A 26852-nucleotide genomic window follows, 5' to 3' on the forward strand; every position below is an offset into this window, starting at 1 on the left:
TGTTAACTGTTGTAAGATCTGTGTTATGTGGTCTGTACAATGTTTTGTGGTACCACTGCTCCCAGCAAGCATGCAGCAGGGGGTCCTTTTTGTTACATGTGCATGTTAGTGTGATATGTTGGTGTTTTATGTCCGTTCTGTGATTGTGCCCAAATTGTGTTGTATGTGTACTTCATATTGTTGTGTAATTGTCCAGTGTATGTTCTGTCTAAAAGTCTGTTTTATGTAAGAGGCAATTTTGAGGCTAGAGTCTGCCGTATGCTCCTCTGTGGGGGGTCATTCTAGTATCTGCCATGTGCTCCTCTGTGGGGGGTCATCTTCTTGACAAACCACATGGACTCCTTTTGTTTGGTGGCCATTTTGTTGGCTACCAAATGTGCAGTAATCTCTATGCAATGTGCATGAAGTTTCCTATATGCATTTGACCCATATTGTGTTTTTAATCCAAATTTTTTACAGTTTCATTTGTTTGCTTTTAGCTTTAAATTTGCGTATTGCCAGCCAATTTAAAGTGTATTAAGCGAGTTTTCCCTTCACGTGTTCCACATTTAATGAGCGCGGTGAAGTCTGGGTTTTTGCACATAGATTTCTTGTATAGTGATTATGTTTTTCTTGTGTTTTTCCTGTTAAAAGTAGTTCCTTATTGTAAAGCGGGTTTGTTTTAAGCTGCTGTGTCGCGTGTTTCACGTCCAGCAGACTTTTTGTGTAAACGGTTCTAGGTGGTTGCAGTAAAGATTGCGTGTATAACGTGGATCGTTTAGCGGTGCTGATAGGAGTGATTTTTGAGTCAGCAACAAGGTTACTTTTGGCGCAGTTTTTCGGTTTACCTCTGTGTAATTGTTTTACTGTGAAACGTCCCGTGTTTTTCATAAGGATCCACTTTGTCCTTTTTAACAGTTTTTCAGGTTGAAAAAGGGTTTTTCTGTGTGTATTAGGAAAGTTTTTTTTCTTTTTACACAAATTTCCTAAAGGTCAGTTAGCAGGTTTCTGCCCAACCAGTGACCCCTAAGTAACATCCAAGAACCCCTCTTTTTGTTTTGACTTGTGTTAGCTACTGTGTGCAGGGAGAGAAAAGCCACTTTCATCATTGTGCGGTGTGGCCTGCCAAACACAGTGGGTGATGAGAACCACATAAATTACGCTGTGCGAGTGGGCGGTCCAGGGAAGTCCTGGTTACCACAAACACTTCGGGTGGTCAGGATCACACAAATTGCGCTGTGGGAGTGGGAGGTGTGCTCTCAGTCTGACCGCCACTTGATGCGCTTCGGGTGATCGATAAGTATCACATAAATTACGCTGTGCTGGGAAAGTGGTGGAATCAGGCCTCTCGGTAGGATCCCACCGAGTGCTCCAGGGGGTAAACAGGTACCCGGACGCGGGATATATACCAGTGACTAGTCACGATGGGCAGTAGTCAGTCCATGAAGAGAGAGGGGGAACCAGCCCTCTTCAGGGTAAGGACAGCTGCACAACTGATGAAGGTGAGTTTGGGGGGGAAGTCTACAGAACCCCTCAAAAGGTGGAATAAATGGTCGAAGGGTACCAGATGGGAAATTCCCCGGGAAGGTACATTTGACGCATGGAGGTGGGAAAAATTCATCTCTGAATTTGGACCACGGATGCAGGCGTCAGAACTAGAGATCGCACAGCTATGGCTTCACAGGTCAATCCGATTAGGGAAGCAAGGCATACATAAACTGGTGTCTGTCCGGAAGAACCAGGTGATGTATACCTGGCCTCCAGAGGGAATAAAACAGGAGGATCCGGTGTCAGAGGTGGAGGAAGCTCTTTCAGGGCTGACTCTACTAAGGCAGGCAGGATCAGGGTCTGCTGGGGTTCCCCAACAACCAACAGTGGCTGAGATAAGTATAACTGCACCTGTCTCTTCTGTTAGTGACGTCACTCTTGACATACCTTCTGTGTCTTCTGTCTCTATGCCTCAGCCTCTACCTCTACCTCTCCCTTCTCCCTGCTTCACCCCAGCTCCTTCTGTTTCCAACTATGAAGCCTACTCAACAACCGATTTGCAGACTATCTGTGAATCAAGGGGAATAGACACCCGGTTAAAAAACAGGGCGGATTGCATCAAAGCGCTACGAACCACTGATCAGACCCCTGCCCCCCAGCTATACCCTGATCTGAGGGACCTCAAACCTGAAGGTGCAGTAAGCGAGGTGGTTAATCTAAGCCCACCGATGAAGCTGGGCCAGCCCTTGCACTCTTCCCGGACCGAGGCCTATCCAGTCAGGGTGCAGCAATTTGAAGGTCCTCCCAATGCACGGGGGGAACGGACTTTAGGGGAACGGGTAGTTTGGCATGTCCCCTTCACCCCGGCAGAGATCCGCACTATTCTGGCTGAGCTCCCGGACTATCGAGTCAATCCGAGAGGATTTGCTCGAATGTTTGAACAAAACCAGTTCAGCTATGGTATGAGCGGGTCAGATTGTGCACAGATCCTACGGGCAAAGGTGGGCATGGAAGTGGCCAGTACAGTGATTGCAGGGTGCTCTATAACCACGCATGAGGAGATGACTTCAGGGGGCAAAGAGTTCTGTACACAGCTAAAGGCAAAGCTTCCAGAAATGTATGGTGCTACCTCTACTACGGACATGATGAAGCTCACCCAGGGTCCTAATGAGGAAAGCGCCTGCTTCTGGCGCCGTCTCAAGCAGACAGCACTGGATGCGGATCTGGAAGTTGGACCTGATGCTCCAACTGAAGGGGTAAAGGTGACCGCGACGCACATTCTGTTGCGGGCCAAATTTTTGGAAGGCATCAATATTAAAATTCGGGAAAGGCTGGTTCTGGCCCGACCCGAATATAATGAGATGTCTATCCCTGCTATCCTTTCCACTCTTGCGGCAATAGAGAGGGAAATGGATAGAAGAAAACAAGACAAGGCCAAAGTTCTTATGTCCCAGACCCCACACGAAAAACCAAGGGATCTGGGTCACAGGAAGGATAGGCCCCCACCCAGGTGCTTCCAGTGCCACCAAACGGGGCACATGAGGAGGAGCTGTCCCCAATTACCTAAAGGTCGGTGGCAGTTCATTCCTGATGAGTCCTCCGCCCCTATGACCACCATGGTAAGTAACTCCTATGAATTCTCATAGGAAGTTGACAAATCGGTGTCGGCCCAGATCCATCTTTTTCTAGAGGAATTAAAATATCCCCTCCCTTGCCTCACTGACACCGGTGCAGCAAGAACGGTCCTGCGAAAACAGGACATCCAAGGCAAGGTACCCCTCTCAGGGGAAAACCCTCCTAACCCCTACTAACCTCACTATCAAACGATGCACTATTCTTAACCCAGCTTCTCTTCTTCCTGTGTCGGAAGATGAGAAGGGGGGGGAGGACAGCAATGACAGTGCTGAATTTTGCAACACGACTAACAATACTAACACCTCTTCTGCTAACATGTCTTCTTTGTCCACTACTAATCTCTCTTCCAAAGGACACGACTGCATTTCTTTGGTGGAACTGGAGTCAGCGGCGACACACCCCGTATAACCCCGAGAGTAGCGGTAAGGTTGAACGTCTTCCGATACCCAAAAACCTTGGCCTGAGTGTCTCCCCATTGCCCTCTATTCCATCCGGAATGCCCCTCGGCAACCACATGGGCTGTCACCCTACGAGGTGTTGTTTGGGGGACCTCCCAAAACAGGGTTGTACTTTCCTCAACAGTTGTCGTCTTTGCATTCACAGCTTACAGGTTATGTGCAATCTCTGCAACGGGAGCTGCAGAAGATACACCATCGGGTTCGCGAATCGCTCCCCGATCCAAATACAATAACAGGTGTTCTTTCTATTGAGCCAGGTGATTGGGTCGTCCTAAAGAAACATCAAAGAACCGGACTCGAGCCACGGTTCACTGGACCATACCAAGTCCAGCTGACGACACCTACCTCACTCAAGCTCGAGGGACGAGACAACTGGGTGCACGCGAGCCACTGCAAGAAGCTTCTCAGCTACACCAGAGAATGAGGGGTGTCATTTTCCTTTTTCTTTTTGTTTGTATGTCTTACATGTGTGTGAACGGAGGAAAAGATGGCAGATACCCCAACCTTTTATTTAAAATGCACCTACGTTTAGCCAGAACCGCCAACAAAACCAACTGTTGGGTATGCTCTAAGCCCCCACCCAGTCATCACATGTCCGCAATGGCCGCTGTTCATGCCCTATATGACATCCGCGTCGGCATGAAAAAGCAAGGGACCCCTGGTCAGCCCCCACGTAGACATTTGTCGGTAGAACTTAATGACACATTTTTAGCAGGTAACATCAGTTTCAGCACCAATATTAGCTCTAGCTCCTGTAGGGCCCTCACCAGTCCATTATGGGTAACTGGGCAGCTAGGCAGCCCTCAGGTGTGCTTTAACATCAGCTTTGGCACAGGTAACAAGTTTGTTGGGATTACCACCTGCGAGGGAGGTATAACTGTCAATCTGACTAACCAGACTTCCTTTCTGAGTAACCACACTGACCGACCAGACCACGTGTGTTGGAAGGACGGATGTGATGTGCAGACTGAGGGAGCAATCCCCCAGTCTGTGCAACTGTTGCTCAGTACCAGAGGCCGAACGAGGAACTCCTCCTGTTCTGCTCTGACAGGTCCATACTATTTTCTGTGTGGTTCGGCAGCCTATAGAACATTTCCCCAGAACGCGAAAGGTTCGTGTGCCCTCATAAAGCTAGTCCCCGCATCCTATGTAGTGATGGACCATGAAGAGTTGATGGTCCACAAGAAGGTAAGGATGGCAGGGAGAGTTCGCAGGGAGCTGTTCTCTGAGGGCGACCAGGCATGGGCTTGGTTCCCCTCATGGACAGGATGGGGAATAGAACTTATGAAGCGCCTGAACAATTTTTCTGTCATCGTGGATAGTATGTTTAACGAGACCGTAGAGGCTGTCAGAGAAATTGCCCAAGAACAACGGCAGATGGGAATTTTAGTGCTTCAGGAGAAGATGGCCCTCGATTATCTTTTAGCCGCCAAAGGGGGGTTCTGTGAGTTCATCGGAGAGGATTGTTGTACTTGGATAGAAGACACCGATGACAAGGTCCAGGCCCATATGGACAAAGTTAGTGAACTACAGGGAAAAGCTAGAGCTATAGCTAGTGAGGGTTGGAATCCGTTCAAGGGTTTGGGAGGATTGGGAGATTTCCTGTTCTCCATCGGATCTTGGTTGAAGGAAGTGGGAGTGTATATCCTGATGCTTCTCTTTTTCATCTGCCTTTTATATGGCGCGGTGAGATGTTCCTGTTGCCTCATCGACCGTGTAAGCCAAGCTCGGGCAGACGACCACATCTCCATGCCCGCTCCTGGGATCCCACTCCAACCACTGATCGGAGGAAGACCTCACCAACCATCCACCTTCTCTACAGATTACGTCCTGGCTTCCCTCTAATTTATCTCTCTGAAGACCACATTCTCCAAGACCTTCAAGCAAGCTTCAAGCCTCATCATTGTTTGTGTCTGCGATTTGGAAAACCGTCTGGGTCGAGACCAGCCTTGTGTGGCCCCGTCTGCAGGGGCAATTTGAGAATCTGTTGCTGGATCTCCCCAGACCACCGTGGGATCACAAGCTTTATTCATACCACAAGTCTGTTTGTGGTTTTTGCAAGAGCCTTCCTGTAGTGAAGGTTCCAACGCTCTTGAGGATCATCGCTTCAATCAAGCCTGTTTGCGTCGAGTCTGCGTCGGGTCTTGTTGTTTCAGGTACCCCGTGGAGCTTTATTCTCAGGGACAACTACAGGAACTCTTTGAAGTTTGAGACTACACCCATCAAGCTGAAGAAGATCAAGAAGGGACACGAGGAGAATATGATAAAACAGGAGGGAATGTCATGGAAATTTTGTATTATTGGTCGAACTTTAAATGTGTCATATATTCGTGTTATTCATATGTCTCTCGTGTGGCTTAATTAAAGCTCTGAAGGCTGCAATTGGGCCATGCGCATGTACAATGTATGTATTACAGTACTCGGCTTGGTAATGGATGAGATGGCAGATCTGCGCTTATAGACCGGCATGTATACCACCACGGCATTCCATGCGAATGCCGCTGTTAGTATCACGCGGGCCTGTATCCACATATCAGCAGCATGGTACCACGTGGGCTTCATAACGCAAGGCGCAAGCGGTGTGAACTCCGCGTGTAGGCTTATGTATATCTTACAACCCATTACTAATCTGAACTGTATCTCGGATGGATGTGTTTTAATAAAGATCGTATCGGGCCCATCCAGGTACAGACTGATATTTTTAGGGAGTGCTTGTGCAGAGAATTTTACATACCAATAGAAGCTAGTAGGACAGGAAATATGACCTCAGATGGCTCATGGGGGGGAAGGGGAGGAAGTCTGCTGACCTCAGAAGGTTCATGGGGGAGGACCAGTGATAGATAATAGCAAAGGCTATGCTCCAATTGGAATGTACATCCTGTGTATAGGTACTCCCCATTGCATTGTTCGGTGGGAGGGGTTTGACTTTATTCATGTGGGGGGCGTGTGTGTATTTTTAATAAAACAGAGAGCTGAGCCTAAAGCCGGCCCTTATGTGAGTTGCAACCAGCCTTAGAGTGTCGTGTGATCATTCTAGGGTAACGGAGCTCCATCACCTACAAATTCAACAGAACCAAAGTATTTGGATGGGCAGGAATCGTGTAGTTTGGCTGCAGTCGTGGTAAGCGAGATTCGCACAGCTTTATGGGGGATTTCTGCGCATCCAACTGCGAGTACTCACGGTAAGGAGAAATTCGTTAAAGCGAATTTCCAAGACAGTGTCTACAGAGAGGAGAGGACACGTAGAGCCCCCAGAAGAGGAAGCATGTCTACAGAGAGGAGAGGACACGTAGAGCCCCCAGAAGAGGAAGCGTGTCTACAGAGAGAGGACACGTAGAGCCCCCAGAATAGGAAGCGTGTCTACAGAGAGAGGAGAGGACACGTAGAGCCCCCAGAAGAGGAAGCGTGTCTACAGAGAGAGGAGAGGACACGTAGAGCCCCCAGAAGAGGAAGCGTGTCTACAGAGAGAGGACACGTAGAGCCCCCAGAATAGGAAGCGTGTCTACAGAGAGAGGAGAGGACACGTAGAGCCCCAGAAGAGGAACCGTGTCTACAGAGAGAGGAGAGGACACGTAGAGCTCCCAGAAGAGGAAGCGTGTCTACAGAGAGAGGAGAGGACACGTAGAGCCCCCAGAAGAGGAACCGTGTCTACAGAGAGAGGACACGTAGAGCCCCCAGAAGAGGAACCGTGTCTACAGAGAGAGGAGAGGAAACGTAGAGCCCCCAGAAGAGGAAGCGTGTCTACAGAGAGAGGAGAGGACACGTAGAGCCCCCAGAATAGGAAGCGTGTCTACAGAGAGAGGAGAGGACACGTAGAGCCCCCAGAAGAGGAAGCGTGTCTACAGAGAGAGGAGAGGACACGTAGAGCCCCCAGAAGAGGAAGCATGTCTACAGAGAGAGGAGAGGACACGTAGAGCCCCCAGAAGAGTAACCGTGTCTACAGAGAGAGGAGAGGACACGTAGAGCCCCCAGAAGAGGAACCGTGTCTACAGAGAGAGGAGAGGACACGTAGAGCCCCCAGAAGAGGAAGCGTGTCTACAGAGAGAGGAGAGGACACGTAGAGCCCCCAGAAGAGTAACCGTATCTACAGAGAGGACACATAGAGCCCCCAGAAGAGGAACCTGCCTACGGACAGAGAAGGACATGCAGAGTCCCAAGAAGGGGGAACATGCCTACAGACACAGAAGGACATAAAGAGTACGACATGTAGAGTCCCAGAAAATGAACATGCCTACAGACAAAGGAGGACTGTGAGCACGGATTACCATGTGATGGAGCTAGGCACGTCCTCTTCATATACCCTGAAATCTCTCCTATCAGAGGACAGTGCAGACGGATCAGTTCTGGACAGCCTGAAGTTCATCCCTATATCGCCGTACAGTTTGGTGTCCAGAATTGTGTTCCCTCGCTGGTGAGGACTGACCTGTACACTGCCTGCGTTCCAGCCTGGTAGTCTGCAGGACGGGCTCACACACATTCACCGGTGAATAAATAACAGACTTGGGATGATCTGCTTAGTGACCACGAAAACCAACACAGAGGACAATGCGCGGCTATACGGGGAGGGCATTACACGCAGAGGACAATGCGCGGCTATACGGGGAGGGCATTACACACAGAGGACAATGCGCGGCTATACGGGGAGGGCATTACACGCAGAGGACAATGCGCGTCTATACGGGGAGGGCATTACACGCAGAGGACAATGCGCGTCTATACGGGGAGGGCATTACACGCAGAGGACAATGCGCGTCTATACGGGGAGGGCATTACACGCAGAGGACAATGCGCGGCTATACGGGGAGGGCATTACACGCAGAGGACAATGCGCGTCTATACGGGGAGGGCATTACACGCAGAGGACAATGCGCGTCTATACGGGGAGGGCATTACACGCAGAGGACAATGCGCGGCTATACGGGGAGGGCATTACACGCAGAGGACAATGCGCGTCTATACGGGGAGGGCATTACACGCAGAGGACAATGCATGGCTATACGGGGAGGGCATTACACGCAGAGGACAATGCGCGTCTATACGGGGAGGGCATTACACGCAGAGGACAATGCGCGGCTATACGGGGAGGGCATTACACGCAGAGGACAATGCGCGGCTATACGGGGAGGGCATTACACGCAGAGGACAATGCGCGTCTATACGGGGAGGGCATTACACGCAGAGGACAATGCGCGTCTATACGGGGAGGGCATTACACGCAGAGGACAATGCATGGCTATACGGGGAGGGCATTACACGCAGAGGACAATGCGTGTCTATACGGGGAGGACATTATACTCAGAGGACAATGCGTGGCTATACCTGGAAGATCTGCATATGGCAATACCCCACTCCCAGCATGCACCATGGCCTATACCTGGAAGATCTGCATATAGAGGCATCCTGCTTACCTCAGAACATTCTCCTCATCACTGAAGCTTCCATGGCGAGTGTCTGATTTCTGGACTCCCTGGAAGAAGAGACGGGCAGAATTAGATCCCACACAGAACCCAGCACACTTCCACAAATACAACCCTTCTGTGTGGAAACAAAGGGGCACTGGCTGAGACATTCCCCCCAGTCAGCATAGTGTGCTCAGTGTCCTCCGATGTGTGAGGGGACAGCTGAGGTCACCAGTCTTCCCACACAGTCTACCTGCACTGTCCTCTGAATGTGTGAAATGAGGGGGGAATGCAGGAAGTAAAGAGGCAATTCCCTGTTGCAGCAACAAAAGTGAGACACCCAGATTGGGGTGGTGACAGACCGAGGGGACTCCTTACCTGTCTCCTCAGGAAGGACTCCAGCTCCTGCAGGAGAGAAGCAGACAGCAGCTGTCTCTGATGAGTGTGAGCTCTCTTCTGTAATAGGGGCGGCAGAGGCATCCTGGAGGTCTAGGAGAGAGAGATAACAGTGACCCGGAGAAGAGAGGAGAACAGTGACCCGGAGAAGAGAGGAGAACAGTGACACGGAGAAGAGGAGAAGAGAGGAGAACAGTGACACGGAGAAGAGAGGAGAACAGTGACCCGGAGAAGAGAGGAGAACAGTGACCCGGAGAAGAGGAGAAGAGAGGAGAACAGTGACACGGAGAAGAGAGGAGAACAGTGACCCGGAGAAGAGAGGAGAACAGTGACCCGGAGAAGAGAGGAGAACAGTGACCCGGAGAAGAGGAGAAGAGAGGAGAACAGTGACCCGGAGAAGAGGAGAAGAGAGGAGAACAGTGACCCGGAGAAGAGAGGAGAACAGTGACCCGGAGAAGAGGAGAAGAGAGGAGAACAGTGACCCGGAGAAGAGAGGAGAACAGTGACCCGGAGAAGAGAGGAGAACAGTGACCCGGAGAAGAGAGGAGAACAGTGACCCGGAGAAGAGAGGAGAACAGTGACCCGGAGAAGAGAGGAGAACAGTGACCCGGAGAAGAGAGGAGAACAGTGACCCGGAGAAGAGAGGAGAACAGTGACCCGGAGAAGAGAGGAGAACAGTGACCCGGAGAAGAGAGGAGAACAGTGACCCGGAGAAGAGGAGAAGAGAGGAGAACAGTGACCCGGAGAAGAGAGGAGAACAGTGACCCGGAGAAGAGAGGAGAACAGTGACCCGGAGAAGAGAGGAGAACAGTGACCCGGAGAAGAGAGGAGAGGAGAACAGTGACCCGGAGAAGAGAGGAGAGGAGAACAGTGACCCGGAGAAGAGAGGAGAGGAGAACAGTGACCCGGAGAAGAGAGGAGAGGAGAACAGTGACCCGGAGAAGAGAGGAGAGGAGAACAGTGACCCGGAGAAGAGAGGAGAGGAGAACAGTGACCCGGAGAAGAGAGGAGAGGAGAACAGTGACCCGGAGAAGAGAGGAGAGGAGAACAGTGACCCGGAGAAGAGAGGAGAGGAGAACAGTGACCCGGAGAAGAGAGGAGAGGAGAACAGTGACCCGGAGAAGAGAGGAGAACAGTGACCCAGAGAAGAGAGGAGAACAGTGACCCGGAGAAGAGAGGAGAACAGTGACCCAGAGAAGAGAGGAGAGAACAGTGACCCAGAGAAGAGAGGAGAGAACAGTGACCCAGAGAAGAGAGGAGAGAACAGTGACCCGGAGAAGAGAGGAGAGGAGAACAGTGACCCGGAGAAGAGAGGAGAACAGTGACACGGAGAAGAGGAGAAGAGAGGAGAACAGTGACACGGAGAAGAGGAGAAGAGAGGAGAACAGTGACACGGAGAAGAGGAGAAGAGAGGAGAACAGTGACACGGAGAAGAGGAGAAGAGAGGAGAACAGTGACACGGAGAAGAGGAGAAGAGAGGAGAACAGTGACACGGAGAAGAGGAGAAGAGAGGAGAACAGTGACACGGAGAAGAGGAGAAGAGAGGAGAACAGTGACACGGAGAAGAGGAGAAGAGAGGAGAACAGTGACACGGAGAAGAGGAGAAGAGAGGAGAACAGTGACACGGAGAAGAGGAGAAGAGAGGAGAACAGTGACACGGAGAAGAGGAGAAGAGAGGAGAACAGTGACACGGAGAAGAGGAGAAGAGAGGAGAACAGTGACACGGAGAAGAGGAGAAGAGAGGAGAACAGTGACACGGAGAAGAGGAGAAGAGAGAAGAACAGTGACACGGAGAAGAGGAGAAGAGAGGAGAACAGTGACACGGAGAAGAGGAGAAGAGAGGAGAACAGTGACACGGAGAAGAGGAGAAGAGAGGAGAACAGTGACACGGAGAAGAGAGGAGAACAGTGACACGGAGAAGAGGAGAAGAGAGGAGAACAGTGACACGGAGAAGAGGAGAAGAGAGGAGAACAGTGACACGGAGAAGAGGAGAAGAGAGGAGAACAGTGACACGGAGAAGAGGAGAAGAGAGGAGAACAGTGACACGGAGAAGAGGAGAAGAGAGGAGAACAGTGACACGGAGAAGAGGAGAAGAGAGGAGAACAGTGACACGGAGAAGAGGAGAAGAGAGGAGAACAGTGACACGGAGAAGAGGAGAAGAGAGGAGAACAGTGACACGGAGAAGAGGAGAAGAGAGGAGAACAGTGACACGGAGAAGAGGAGAAGAGAGGAGAACAGTGACACGGAGAAGAATAGAGAGGAGAACAGTGACACGGAGAAGAATAGAGAGGAGAACAGTGACACGGAGAAGAATAGAGAGGAGAACAGTGACACGGAGAAGAATAGAGAGGAGAACAGTGACACGGAGAAGAATAGAGAGGAGAACAGTGACACGGAGAAGAATAGAGAGGAGAACAGTGACACGGAGAAGAATAGAGAGGAGAACAGTGACACGGAGAAGAATAGAGAGGAGAACAGTGACACGGAGAAGAATAGAGAGGAGAACAGTGACACGGAGAAGAATAGAGAGGAGAACAGTGACACGGAGAAGAATAGAGAGGAGAACAGTGACACGGAGAAGAATAGAGAGGAGAACAGTGACACGGAGAAGAATAGAGAGGAGAACAGTGACACGGAGAAGAATAGAGAGGAGAACAGTGACACGGAGAAGAATAGAGAGGAGAACAGTGACACGGAGAAGAGGAGAACAGTGACACGGAGAAGAGGAGAGCTGACCCGGAGAAGAGGAGAGCTGACCCGGAGAAGAGGAGAGCTGACCCGGAGAAGAGGAGAGCTGACCCGGAGAAGAGGAGAGCTGACCCGGAGAAGAGGAGAGCTGACCCGGAGAAGAGGAGAGCTGACCCGGAGAAGAGGAGAGCTGACACGGAGAGGACCAACATGCATCCCCTTGCTGCACGTCTGAACAAGCCCCCAGTCAGTAGCAGGCCATGTTCTCCTCGCCATTCCCTAGACATCCGTAGTCCATGGCCTGCTGAGTGCAGAGAGCCCCCTCCCCCGCTCATACCTGCTCAGGGACGTTGTGACTCCCCATCTCTACAACAAGCTTTTGTGTTCAGCTGCTGACATGGAAGGCGGTTCCTCATCCATCTGTCATTGTGGCACCTCCAGACAGGACATCCATCACCGTGTGTGGGCAGGAGAAACCCCGCACCTCCCTCTACACCACAGTCTATGGAGGAGGAGACACTACTACCTGCCTGACAACTATTCCCACACCAGTCCCTGAAGGGTCCCATCCTGCCAGTCACCTCCGTCCCTAAGGGACCATCTTCCTCCAATCTGACACCAGTCCTGGAAGAGTCCCATCACCACACGCCCAGACACATGCCCCCACCCCCCCTCCGACCCCGCCACACGCCCAGACATGCCCCAGGTCTCACCGTACTCCCCCGCTGACCGCCCAGACACATGCCCCCACCCCCCCCTACGACCTCACCACACGCCCAGACATGCCCCAGGCCTCACCCTACGCCCCCACCGCACGCCCAGACACATGCCCCCACCCCCCCTACGACCTCACCACACGCCCAGACATGCCCCAGGCCTCACCCTACGCCCCCACCGCACGCCCAGACACATGCCCCCACCCCCCCTACGACCTCACCACACGCCCAGACATGCCCCAGGCCTCGCCCTACGCACGCCCAGACACATGCCCCCACCCCCCCTACGACCTCACCACACGCCCAGACATGCCCCCATGACCTCACCACACGCCCAGACATGCCCCAGGCCTCGCCCTACGCCCCCGCCGCACGCCCAGACACATGCCCCCACCCCCCCCACGACCTCACCACACGCCCAGACATGCCCCAGGCCTCGCCCTACGCCCCCGCCGCACGCCCAGACACATGCCCCCACCCCCCCCCACGACCTCACCACACGCCCAGACATGCCCCAGGCCTCGCCCTACGCCCCCACCGCACGCCCAGACACATGCCCCCACGACCTCACCACACGCCCAGACATGCCCCAGGCCTCGCCCTACGCCCCCGCCGCACGCCCAGACACATGCCCCCACCCCCCCTTCGACCTCACCACACGCCCAGACATGCCCCAGGCCTCGCCCTACGCCCCCACCGCACGCCCAGACACATGCCCCCACCCCCCCTACGACCTCACCACACGCCCAGACATGCCCCAGGCCTCGCCCTACGCCCCCACCGCACGCCCAGACACATGCCCCCACCCCCCCTACGACCTCACCACACGCCCAGACATGCCCCAGGCCTCGCCCTACGCCCCCACCACACGCCCAGACACATGCCCCCACCCCCCCTCCGACCTCGCCACACGCCCAGACATGCCCCAGGTCTCACCGTACTCCCCCGCTGACCGCCCAGACACATGCCGCCCCCCCCCCCCCCCCACGACCTCACCACACGCCCAGACATGCCCCAGGCCTCGCCCTACACCCCCGCCGCACGCCCAGACATCCTCCAACCCCCCCGCCGACCTCGCCGCACGCCCAGACACATGCCTCGCCCTACGCCCCCACCGCACGCCCAGACATGCCCCCACCCCCGCCGACATCTCCACATTCCCAGACAGGCCCCAGGCTTCGTCACATGCTTAGAGATATGCCCCCACCCCCCCTCGCCGCACGCCCGGAAACATACCCCCCCTCCGACCTCGCCACACGCCCAGACATGCCCCAGGCCTCGCCCCGCCCCCATGCCCCGAACCCCCCCCGCCGGCCTCATCGCACGCCCACACATGCCCCAGGTCTCGCCATATGCCCCCGCCGACTGCCCAGACACATGCCCCCACCCCCCCTCCGACCTCGCCACATGCCCAGACACATGCCCCCACCCTCCCTCCACCCTCGCCAAACGCCCCCTCCGACCTCGCCACACTCCCAGACACATGCCCCGAACCCCCCCGCTGACCTCGCCGCACGCCCAGACACATGACCCAGGCCTCGCCCTACGCCCCCGCCGCACGCCCAGACACATGACCCAGGCCTCGCCCTACGCCCCCGCCGCACGCCCAGACACATGCCCCCAACCCCCTCGCTGCACGCCTGGACACATGCCCCCCGACCCCTCCTCCGACCTCGCCGCACGCCCGGACACATGCCCCCAACCCCCTCGCTGCACGCCCGGACACATACCCCCAACCCCTCCTCCGACCTCGCCGCACGCCCGGACACATACCCCCAACCCCCTCGCCGCACGCCCAGGCACATGTCCCCACCCCCCCTCCGACCTCGCCCCACGCCCAGACACATGCCCCCAACCCCCCCGCCGACCTCACCGAACGCCCAGACATGCCACAGGTCTCGTCCTACGCCCCCTCCGACCTCGCCGCACGCCCAGACACATGCCCTCAACCCCCCTGCCGACCTCGTCGCACGCCCAGACACATGCCCCCCACCCCCCCGCACGCCCAGACACATGCGCCCCCCCCCCCTCCACCCCGCCGCACACCCAGACACATGCCGCCCAACAAGACACATGCCCTCAACCCCCCCGCACGCCCAGACACATGGCCTCAACTCCCCCACCGACCTCGCCGCACACCCAGACACATGCCCCCAACCCCTCCGCCGACCTTGCCACATGCCCCAGGCCTCGCCGTACACCCCTGACAACCGCCAGGACACATGCCGCCACCCCCACACACCCAGACAGGCCCCAGGCTTCGCCGCACGCCCAGACACATGCCCCCCCCCCCGACCTCGCCGCACGCCCAGACACATGCCCCCCGACCTCGCCGCACGCCCAGACACATGCCCCCCGACCCCTCCGCCAACCTCGCCGCATGCCCAGACACATGCCACCAATCCCCCCGTCCAACCTTGCCGCACACCCGGACACATGCCCCCAACCCCCTCGCTGCACGCCCGGACACATGCCCCCCGACCCCTCCTCCGACCTCGCCGCACGCCCGGACACATACCCCCAACCCCCTCGCCCTACGCCCAGACACATCCCCCAACCCCAGGCACCTAGGCACATGTCCCCACCCCCCCTCCGACCTCGCCCCACGCCCAGACACATGCCCCCATCCCCCCCGCCGACCTCACCGAACGCCCAAACATGCCACAGGTCTCGTCCTACGCCCCATCCGACCTCGCCACACGCCCAGACACATGCCCTCAACCCCCCCACGCACGCCCAGACACATGCCCCCGACCTCGCCACACGCGTGGACACATGCCCCCAACCCCCTCGCCCTACACCCAGACACATCCCCCAACCCCAGGCACACACGCCCCCGCCAACCCCCCCCGCACGCCCAGACACACGCCCCCGCCAACCCCCCCCCGCACGCCCAGACACACGCCCCCGCCAACCCCCCCCGCACGCCCAGACACACGCCCCCGCCAACCACCCCCGCACGCCCAGACACACGCCCCCGCCAACCTCGCCGCACGCCCAGACACACACCCCCGCCAACCTCGCCACACGCGCAGACATCCCCTTCCCCCTACACCCAGACATTTGCCACACCCCCAGAAACCTTGCTACATGCCCAACCACACAGCCCCCAACCTCGCCGCACGGCCAGACACGTGTGCACCCCCTCCAACCTCGCCGCAGGGCCAGACACGTGTGCACCCCCTCCAACCTTGCCGCAGGGCCAGACACGCACATACATCCCCTCCACCCATTCCCAGCAGACCTCACCAACCTTACACATGCAGGCACTCCCCCTTCCAAGTGCACTGCACACCCAAACATGCCCCGGGCCACGCCACACACGCAAACACATCCCCCCCACCCAGACATATGACACACCCCCGCCAACCTTGCCACACTCCCAGACATACCCCACCACAGCACAAACTCAAACACATTCCTACTCTCAAGACCTCACCGCACGGCCAGGCACATGAGCTAACCCCCACCACCCAGACAGACAACCTCCACCACGCTTTGAGTACACGGAAACATTCTCCCCCTTCCCCCACAGGCACACACTAGAGACATGCCACACACCCAGAGAAGTTGTCCCAAAGGTCCTGGGCATACTCCCAAAAACCATTGCCTAGCACTTAAAAAAACACGCCCAGAGACACCCTCCGTCCCAGAAACAAATGAGACATCTCCCCCCGCACTTGGGACACCTCCAGAGATATGCCAGCACTTGGAGCACAACCAGAGACATCCTCCCACAAACCCTTGGCGGAGGGGTAAAGGTGTCTGGGTGTGCACTAAAGGCTGGCGGGAGGACATCTCTGGGTGTACTCCGAGTGCTCACATATCTCTGGGGTATCCTAGGTGCCGGGGGAAGGTTGTCTTGTTTGTTCCCTGAAGGGTGAAGGGGAGGGTGTCTCTGGGTGTGCGCTAAGTGGCTGGGGGTGTTTCTATGAGCATGCCAAGGACTTTTCGGGAAGATTTCTGTGACAGGGAGGTCGGGGAATATCTCCACTGTGCCGAGTGCTGGGGGGGGGGGGGGTCTCTACGTGCCCACCAAGAGCCTGCCGGAGGTATGTGTCTGATGAACTAAGGCCTTTCGGGAGGATTAATCTGGATGTGCAACAGAGGCCTGTGGGGGGAGGGGGAGAATATCTCAGTGTATGCCAATAGCTGGGTTGGGGGAGGATTCCCAAGTGTGAAAAGGACCTGGCGAAGGGGTAGATGTATCTGGGTGTGCACCAGGTCCTTTGCACTCCCCCCAACATTGTGCACAGCCAGAGAAACCCCTGGCCCCAGCCTACACCTACAGACATGTGCCAAACCCCCCCCAATCACACAACCAGACCCACCCACCCCTCTGTAACATAAATGTAGGATTCGGATAGTTGAGATGTGATCAGTAGAAAAATGTAATTGTAGATCTAGCTTAGTTAGATTTTTCTTAGTTTAGGCTGGAGGTGACACCTAGATGCCAATAAAACATTGCCACCTATGTAGTCACAGTTTTCCACATTCTAGAAATCTAATAAGAGGAGCTGTAGCCATTTCGGCTTTGAGAAGCACCAGGAGACCAGGGGAGGGCTCTGATCTGTCTAGGAGCTTTGAGATATATCAGCAGATCAAAAGGAAAAAACATTTCATCTCTAAAATAGTAGTTGCAGAGAGATGAAAATACTTCCTTCTGATTGGGCACTCTGTAGGTTACATCTACATGTAAAAAACTATTTGTAGCCTCTGTAGAATCCCAGAGAAACGCAGAAAATGGTTATATGGAACCGGATTGTGACAGCTGAACAGCGATTGGTACTGTTGAGATCGGACTGATGCACTGGTGTTGGAAATTCGTTCCTGGTCCAATAGACTTTGGACACTTCAGAACCCAGAGTGTCCTGTGGGCTGGTACAGGAACACCCCCCAGGGTTGATAGGCCAAAGGCTATTGTCCAGCCTACATCCATATGTCAATAAATGGAGGACCCTGAGATATGGATGGGGTGATTCGTATGGAGCCGGTTCTATTGACTGACGGATTGCAGACTCTGACTTGCTCCAGTTGCAGGAGCAATCATGGTAAAAAAAGGTTTTTCTGTAACGGTTTTTTCTTTGTACATATTTTATGCTCCGCCCACTTTCAGGATATTAAATCATAAAATTAAGTGACTTGTGTATTTAAGCTGAGGCTGATATCTCCGGAGAGATTAGATTGTATTCTATTTTATAGTGTCTTTATAAGCCCGATCAAGTTCATTGCCTATCTGTATGCAATTTCTCTATGTTGGCAGATTGTAAGGTAGCAGGTCTGCCAGATGGAGATCTGTGTGTGGTGTCCCAGCAGGCCAGTAAAGCTGTTGGGTGGTGGCCCACTACCGTTTGTGGTGTGCCTGGTGTGGGGGGCTGTGGATAGTGGACGAGTGATTGACACTGGGGTTCTAGCTTGTAGGATAGCTGGAGGAATCCTATAGAATTGGCTGGAGGTGTGCCAATTGCTAGACTGCTCCCCAACCCTTAGTGTGCACCAGATTGTATATAAGATTCATATCTGCCTGTGTGTGGTCAGCCAGCTGGATTGGAGTGGAATCTCCCTCTAGTGGTGGGCAGAGGCTGTGCGGGCTGTGAAAATATATCACGGCCGGTAATATTTTATACACACACACTGACCAAGTCCCCTCCTTTCCTCTTTACCCCAAGTCATGGGCGGACATGCGTGCCTCAGCTAGTCGCTGTGGGCATGTGCGTTGGATCCGTGACACCCTCCAAGTCCTTCACTCACTCAGTAATCCTCCCCAAACGTTGTACACAGCCAGAGAAACCCTACCCCCCCAGCGAACCACCACCTCCCACATTTCTTCAAACAGAGAAATACAGCCGCCCCAAGCACAGAAGAGAAATCACCCCCCCCCCTACCCCAACACTTGGTGCACACCCAGAGATCCTCCCCCAAACCTTTGGCACACAAAGACCCTCCCAAAAAGCTCCTGCCACAAACTTAGACTACCACCACCAAGCTTTAGGTGTACACAGAGACATCCTCCCCCTTCCCACCACAGGCCTCTGCTGCACACTCAGAAATCCTCCCGAAAGGCCTTGGCCCACCCAGACACATACCTCTGCAGGCCCTTCGTGTGCACCCAGAGATCATTCCCCACACACACACACCCAGAGAAATTGTCCTGAAAGTCCTGGGCATGCTCCTAGAAACAATACCCTGGCACTCAGCGCACACCCAGAGACACCCTCCTTTCAGGAAACAAATGACATTTCCTCCTCACCCCCCCAGAGATATGTCAGCACAACAAGAGACGTCCTCCCACAAACCCTTGGCGGAGGGGTAGATGGGTCTTGGTTCTTGGGTTTGTTCCCTGAAGGGACGGTGCCTCTGGGTGTGCGCTGAGTGGCAGGGGGTGTTTCTGGGAGCATGCCAAGGACTTGTGGGAAGATTTCTCCAGGTGTGTGGCGGGGGATCTCTCCAGTGTGTGCCGAGTGGTGGTCGTGTGGGGGGGGGGTTTCTCTATGTCCCCACCAAGAGCCTGCCGGAGGTACGTGTCTGGGTGCACTAAGGCCTTTCGGGAGGATTAATCTGGATGTGCGGCAGAGGCCTGTGGGGGGGAGGGGGGAGGTCTCCATATATGCCAATAGCTGGGTTGGGGGGGGGGGGTGGAAATTTGTGCTTTGAGCGCCAGGGAGGGGTAGGGCTTCTCTAGGGGTGTGCCGAGTGCCAGAGCAGGAGTTCTGACTCTGCAAAGCATTTGGCGGAGGGGTAGATGTGTCTGGATGTGCGCCAAGTCCTTTGCACATTCAGAAAGCCTCCCCAACACTCGGCACATATCGTCCCCCCAAGCTATTGGCGGACACAGACATCCTACTTCTACCACACACCTGTTGCAAACCCAGAAAAATCCTCACAAAAAGGCCTTAAACACATCCAAATACCTCTGCAGGCTCTTGGCATGCCCTCAAGGACACCCCCCCACCCCAAGCACACACTAGAGACAAACATACCACCCAGATAAATCTTCCGAAAAGTCCTGGGCATGCTCCCAGAAACACCCCCTTGACAATCAGTGCCAACCCTGAAAAACCCTCCCTTCAGGAAACAAATGGGATCTCCCACCCACCCCTGCGCCTGGGGCACCCCTAGAGATATGCCGGCACTCGGAGAACAACCAGAAACGTCCTCCCGCAAACCTTTGTCACAGATCCCACGCACACAGCGACTAGCTAACCGAGGCACGCACGTGCGGCCACGACTTGGGGTAAGAGGGAATAAGGAGGACTTAATTTGAATATAAGACCAGCAGCAATACACTTTCACAGCCCGCACTACCTCTGACCACCACTAGAGGGAGACTCCACTCCAATCCAGCTGGCCGACCACACAGGCAGATACAAATCGTACATACAATCTGGTGCAGCCTAGCAATTGCACTGCGTGTTGGCAGATTGTGTGCAATGAACTTACAGAGCGTATAAAGACACTAAAATACAATCTAATCTCTCCGGAGATATGAGCCATAGCTTAAATACACAGAAGTCACTTATTTTATGATTTAATATCCTGAAAGTGGGCGGAGCATAAAATATGTACAAAGTATAAAAAGTCACAGAAAATAAAAATACAAGACGACACACAAATGACTATTCACTATAAAATAAAGGGCTTAAAAAACACAGATAAAAAAAAAAAACCTTACTAAGATCTATCCTGCAACTGGAGCAAGCCAGAGAGTCCACAGTCAGTCAATAGAACCGGCTCCGTACGAATCACCCCGGCCATATCTCAGGGTCTTCAATTTACGCGAATATGGACGTAGGCTGAACATTAGTCCTCGGCCAATCAACTCTGGGGGGTGTTCCTGTACCAGCCCGCAGGACGTTCTGGGTACTGAAATGCCCAAAGTCGATTGGACCAGGAACGGTTTGAAATCATCAAGTCAGGAATTGAATTTCCAACACCAGCACATCAGTCTGATTGCGACGGTACCAATCTCTGTTCAGCTGTCGCAATCTGGCACCATATAACATTTTTCTGCATTTCTCTGGGATTTTACAGAGGCTACAAATACAGTTTTACATGCAGATGTAGCCTACAGAGTGTCCAATCATTAGAAATTTTCATCTCTTCAATATTTTAGCTTTTATGAGAGATGAAATATATTCCTTTGATCTGTGTATATATTAAAGCTCCCAGACACATTGGAACCACCTCTGGTCTTCCGCTGTGTCATGAAGCCGAACTGTCTAGAGCCCTTTCCTTCCAGAAGGTGACAAATCTTACTGGCACCAAGGTGTCCCTTCAGATGCTAATTGGTGACCATCTGTCTCTGCCTTAATTCTGAACCCATCCTATTAACATGGAATGAGCTAAACCTACATTGTCCTCCTACAGATCACATCTCAGCTACTCAACACGTTACACCTTGGCAGAGGGGTAGATGGGTCTGGGCGTGCGCTAAAGGCTTGTGGGAGGATGTCTCTGGTTGTACTCTGAGTGCTGACATATCTCTGGGGGTGTCCCAGGTGCGGGGGGGGGGGGTGTAATGTCTTGTTTCCTGAAGAGGGGTGTCTCTGGATGTGCGCTGGGTGCCAAAAGGGGTGTTTATGGGAGCATGCCAAGGACTTTTGGTGATATTTCACTGGTTGTGCAGTGGGGGGGTCTCTGGGTGCACTCCAAGAGCCTGCAGAGGTATGTGGGTGTGCCAAGGCCTTTTGTGAGGATTGATCTGAGTAAGGGGCAGAGGCGCGTGGGGGAAGGGGGGAGGACGTCCCTATGTGTGGGGGATGTTTCCAGGTCTGTGCCGCGTGCCAGGAGTTCTGATTGTGACAAAAATTTGGTAGATGTGTCTGGGTGTGCACCACGTCCTTAGCACCCTCAGAAATCTTCCCTCAACACTTAATGCACACCCAGAGACACCCCCCAAACACCACACGTGACTAGGTTCACACCCAAATAAATTACTCCTTCCTGTCACACCTAGAAATCCAGCCCATGCCCTTGTGGATTCCCAGAAACCTTGCCCCCACCAAGACATTCCCCCCTGCACCTGGAGCACCCCCAGAGATATGCCGGCACTCAGAGCAAGTCCAAAGACAACCTACCACAAGCCGTCAGTGAAGGGGTAGATCTGTCTGGATGTGCGCCAAAGGCTTGCGGGAGGACATCTCTGGTTGTGCTCCAAGACATCCCCCCATTTCATGTACACCTACCCCCAAACACTATACACCCCTCCCAATCCCTGTACTTTCACTGACCGCTGCATTCCCCACACACCCAGAAACCCCCCCCCCCCACTCACTATACACCCAGAGACACCCTCCCCTCAATCCCTGACAACACCAGCCCCCCCCCCCCCCACAAACAATCATGATTGGGTGTGGAATGGAAGTTTTTGGGTGTTGGAGGAGGATATCTGAGTGCAAAAGACTTGGCAGAGGGATAGATGTGTAAGGGTGTGTGCCAAGACCTTCAAACACTCAGAAATCCCCCCCCTTTCCCCCCCCCCCCAACACTCAGAGTAGAAGCCAGAAACAGCCACCACCCCACTTCACAGTACACCAAGAGACAACCCCACAACACTATACACCCAAAGTCACACCTCTAAATCTCTGTACACCACAGACAACCCCCCCCTTCCCCCAATCCTTGTACTATTGTGTGTGGAATTCTCTGGGTGTGCGCCGAGTGTTGGGGGAGGATTTCTGAGTGCAAACCCCGCAGACATGTCTACCCCTCCCAGACACTCCAGAAATCCCGCCCCCCCCCCCCAAAAAAAAAAAAAAACACTCGGCACACAGCAAGAGAAGCCAAAGCCGCCCCCCCCCATCCCTATACACCCAAAGACGCCCCCCCCAATCACTATACACCCAAAGACACCCTGTTAGATTTCCAGAGTTATGAAAAAACTCTATTAGTATTTCTAGGTTCTTGTAGATGGTTGTGGGAAGAAATCCTTATGGAAGCCAGTTCAGTATAAGCAGTGTGACTTTATTTGATCTCACACCAAAAATACAAAGTCAATAAAAAACAGTAAATTCAGATATATGTAGCTTAAAATGAAATAAAAATAAAGAATATAAGTTGCTTGTTCCTTGAATATTAGAAGAAATGTAGTTCCTTTGAATAGCTTAGATAGAAGTTTTCAGGCCTAGCTTGAGATCTTTGTCCTTTGTTAAATCATGCCATGTGCTTTCTTTGTGTAAGTGTCTGACGTGTAGGTATGTCTGAATGAAGTGAAGTGTATAGAAGGTAGGAGAAACTGACCCTCGTTCCTTGAAAAGCTGCATACTTAAAATGCATGAGAAATTAAGTCCTCCCATTTACCTTTGTTTCAAATTCGCGGGCTCCTAAAACACTCCCATAGTCACTCCCTGCCTAATTGAAACATGTGTTCCTATTCAAACCACCAAGTCATTATCATGATTGACATGCAGACTCTGAAAGAGGTCTCTGAAGTTCTTATGTTACATACAACTGTCTGAATACATGATTTATGAATACAATTTAAACTCTCAGACTCATTATAAGAATTCAAAACATAGTATACGTTACATAGACTATTCTTAAAGAAAAACATGACTTTAAACCTCTTACTGATTACCTTTAGCTCAGACACAAATAATTCACATCTGACCACTGAAATGCAAAACCTCACATTCACATCCAATTAAGAGGGTATTCACTGCCAGCATATATTTCAGAACTACTAAAGACCGAATTAAAGTTTGGATATTAAAAATTAATATTACACCCCCCCCAATCACTATACACCCAAAGACACCCCCCAATCTCTGTACACCCAAAGCAACCTCCCACCAACACTCACTGTACACCCAGAACCCCCCCACAATCCCTATACACCCAGAGACGCCAACTACACAACCATAAACACCTCCCAATCTCTGTACAACTAGAGACCCCCCCCCCCTCAATTCCTGTACATTGAGACACCCCCTGCCACTCACTATACAAGAGACCCCCCCCAAACACTGTACAACCAGAGACACCCCATCCCAACACTCCCTATACACCTAGAGACAACCCCCCCCAATCCCTGTACAACCAGAGACGTCCCAAATCCCTGTAAAACCAGAGACGTGCCACCCCCCAATCCCTGTACACCAAGATTACAACCAGAGACGCCCCCTGCTGACACTCACTATACACCTAGAAACACCCCCCAACACTTACTGTACACCCAGGGACTCCCCAAATCCCTGAACAACCAGAGACACCCACCAATCCCTGTACAACCAGAGACACGCCTCCCCCAATCCCTGTACACCAAGATTACAACCAGAGACGCCCCCTGCTGACACTCACTATGCACCTAGAAACACCACCCCCCCCCCCAAATCCCTGTCCAACCAGATTTCACCCCCCCCCCCTCAATACCTGTACAACCAGACACCCCCTGTCAACACTCACTATACAACCAGAGACGTCCCCCCTCCCAATCCCTGTACAACCAGAACCCCCCCCCCAATCCCTGTACAACTAGAGAACCCCCCCCTTATCCCTGTACAACCAGAAGACGCCCCCTGCCAACACTCACAATACACCTAGAGACACTCCCCTCTCCCTATACAACCAGAGACACCCCTCCAATCCCTGTACAAGAGATGCCCCCCACCAACTCCCTGTACAACCAGAAACGCCCCCAATCCCTGTACAACCAGAGACACCCCTGCCAACACTCACTATACATCTAGAGACGCCCCCCTCCCCAATCCCTGTACAGCCATAGGCACGCATCCCCCCAAAATCCCTGTACAACCAGAGACACCCCCAACACTTACTGTACACCCCAGAGACAACCCCTCATATCTGTACAATCAAAGATGCCCCCCCGTCCCTGTACAATCAGACGGCCTCAGACACCCCCTGCCAACACTCACTATACAACCAGAGATGCGCCTTTCCCACCACATCCCTGTACAACCAGAGACGCCCCCCCATCACTGTACAACCAGAGACGCCCCCCCAATCCCTGTACACCCAGAGACGCCCCCCCAATCCCTGTACAACCAGACACCCCCTGCCAACACTCACTTCACAACCAGAGACCCCAAATCCCTGTACAACTAGAATCCCCCCCCCAATCCCTGTGCAAACAGAAACACCCACCATCACTATACACCCAGAGACATCCCCCAATCCCTGTACACCACCCCCCCCTTGTACACCTACAGACAATCCCCCCCAACATCCAGACACACTGAAAGCCCCCCAACACTCACTGATGTGTGTGGAAGTCTGTGGGTGTGCACAACGTTGGGGGGAGGATTTCTGAGTGCAAAAGTCTTGGCGCACACCCAGGACACATCTACCCCTCCGCCAAGTCCCTCACACACAGACATCCCCCCCCAAACACTTGGAGCATACCTTGGGAACACCCCCTGGCCTACAACACTCACTATAAAAACCAAAATCCCCCCAACATCCACTATACACACAGACACTGTGCCGTACACCTACAGACAACCCCCCCCCCCCCCCAACATCCACTATACACACAGACACTGTGTCGTACACCTACAGACAACCCCCCCCCCCCCAACATCCACTATACACACAGACACTGTGCCAGACCCCTCGTACACCTACAGACAACCCCCCCCCCCCAACATCCACTATACACACAGACACTGTGCCAGACCCCTCGTACACCTACAGACAACCCCCCCCAACATCCACTATACACACAGACACTGTGCCGTACACCTACAGACAACCCCCCCCCCCCCCCCCAACATCCACTATACACACAGACACTGTGCCAGACCCCTCGTACACCTACAGACAACCCCCCCCAACATCCACTATACACACAGACACTGTGCCGTACACCTACAGACAACCCCCCCCCCCCCCCAACATCCACTATACACACAGACACTGTGCCAGACCCCTCGTACACCTACAGACAACCCCTCCAACTCACTATAAATCCAGAATCACCCCCCCCCAACATCTACTATACTCACACAGATACTGCCAGACCCCTCCACCCCTCCCTCCTTGTACACCTACAGACAACCTTAGCCAAACTCACTAGAAAACCATAATAACCCCCCCCCCCATCCACTATACCCCCACCCTCCTTGTACACTCACAGCCTCCCAACACTCACTTATGGGTGTGCACAACATTGGGGGAGGATTTCTGAGTGCAAAAGTCTTGGCGCACACCCAGGACACATCTACCCCTCCGCCAAGTCCCTCACACACAGACATCCCCCCCAACACTCAGCCAGAGGAGACCCTCCCCAACACAGCCAGAGAACCCCCCCCCGGCGCGCAGCCAGAGACTAAACCCCCCCCCAAAAAAACACACGCGACACAGCCAGAGAACACCCCCCCCCCCCCAACACCGAGCAGCCAGAGAAACCCCCTCCCCCAACACACAACACAAAGCCAGAGACCACCCCCAAAACTCGGCGCGCAGCCAGAGACCACCCCCCCAACACACGGCGTGCAGCCAGAGACCACCCCCCCCCCCCCAACACTCGGCAAACAGACAGAAAACACCCCCCGCCAGCACGAAGCCAGAGACCAAACACCCCCCCCCCACCCAACACATGGCACACAGAGAACACCCCCACGGCACACAGCCAGAGACCACCCCCCCAAAACCCGGCACGCAGCCAGAAACAACCCCCAAGACTCGGCGCGCGGCCAGAGACCCCCCCCAAGACTCGGCACACGGCCAGAGAACACCCCCCCCCCCACGGCACACGGCCAGAGAACACCCCCCCCCCGGCACACGGCCAGAGAACACCCCCCCCCCACGGCACACAGCCAGAGAACACCCCCCCCCCACGGCACACAGCCAGAGAACACCCCCCCCCCATGGCACACCCCCCCCCCACGGCACACAGCCAGAGACCACCCTCCCCCTCCAACACTGAGCACACAGCCAGAGGCCACCCCCCCCCCCAACACACGGCGCGCAGCCAGAGGCCACCCCCCCCCCAACACACGGCGCGCAGCCAGAGGCCACCCCCCCCAACACACGGCGCGCAGCCAGAGGCCACCCTCCCCCTCCAACACTGAGCACACAGCCAGAGAACACCCCCCCCCCACGGCACACCCCCCCCCCCCCACGGCACACAGCCA

At 54.1% G+C, this 26852-nt stretch overlaps 1 protein-coding gene across 1 annotated transcript in view; it reads right to left on the reverse strand.

Annotated features, from left to right (window-relative positions):
* LOC149428566 (cilia- and flagella-associated protein 337-like) overlaps nt 1–12673 on the reverse strand; it is a 51411-nt gene extending 38738 nt beyond the window's left edge. The window contains exons 1-3 of the mRNA XM_089667250.1: nt 12381–12673; nt 9338–9448; nt 8969–9027 (exon numbers count right to left, since the gene is read on the reverse strand). Of these exons, the coding sequence (XP_089523376.1) occupies nt 8969–9027; nt 9338–9448; nt 12381–12407 (197 nt within the window). The 5' untranslated portion in view covers nt 12408–12673. The remainder of the gene's footprint in view (nt 1–8968; nt 9028–9337; nt 9449–12380) is intronic.
* Nucleotides 12674–26852: the final 14179 nt, after the last annotated feature.

The sequence above is a fragment of the Staurois parvus genome, unplaced genomic scaffold (assembly GCF_062004578.1).
Source record: "Staurois parvus isolate SC_StPar_1 unplaced genomic scaffold, SC_StPar_1.0 ptg003130l, whole genome shotgun sequence".
NCBI classification, from domain to species: Eukaryota; Metazoa; Chordata; class Amphibia; order Anura; family Ranidae; genus Staurois; species Staurois parvus.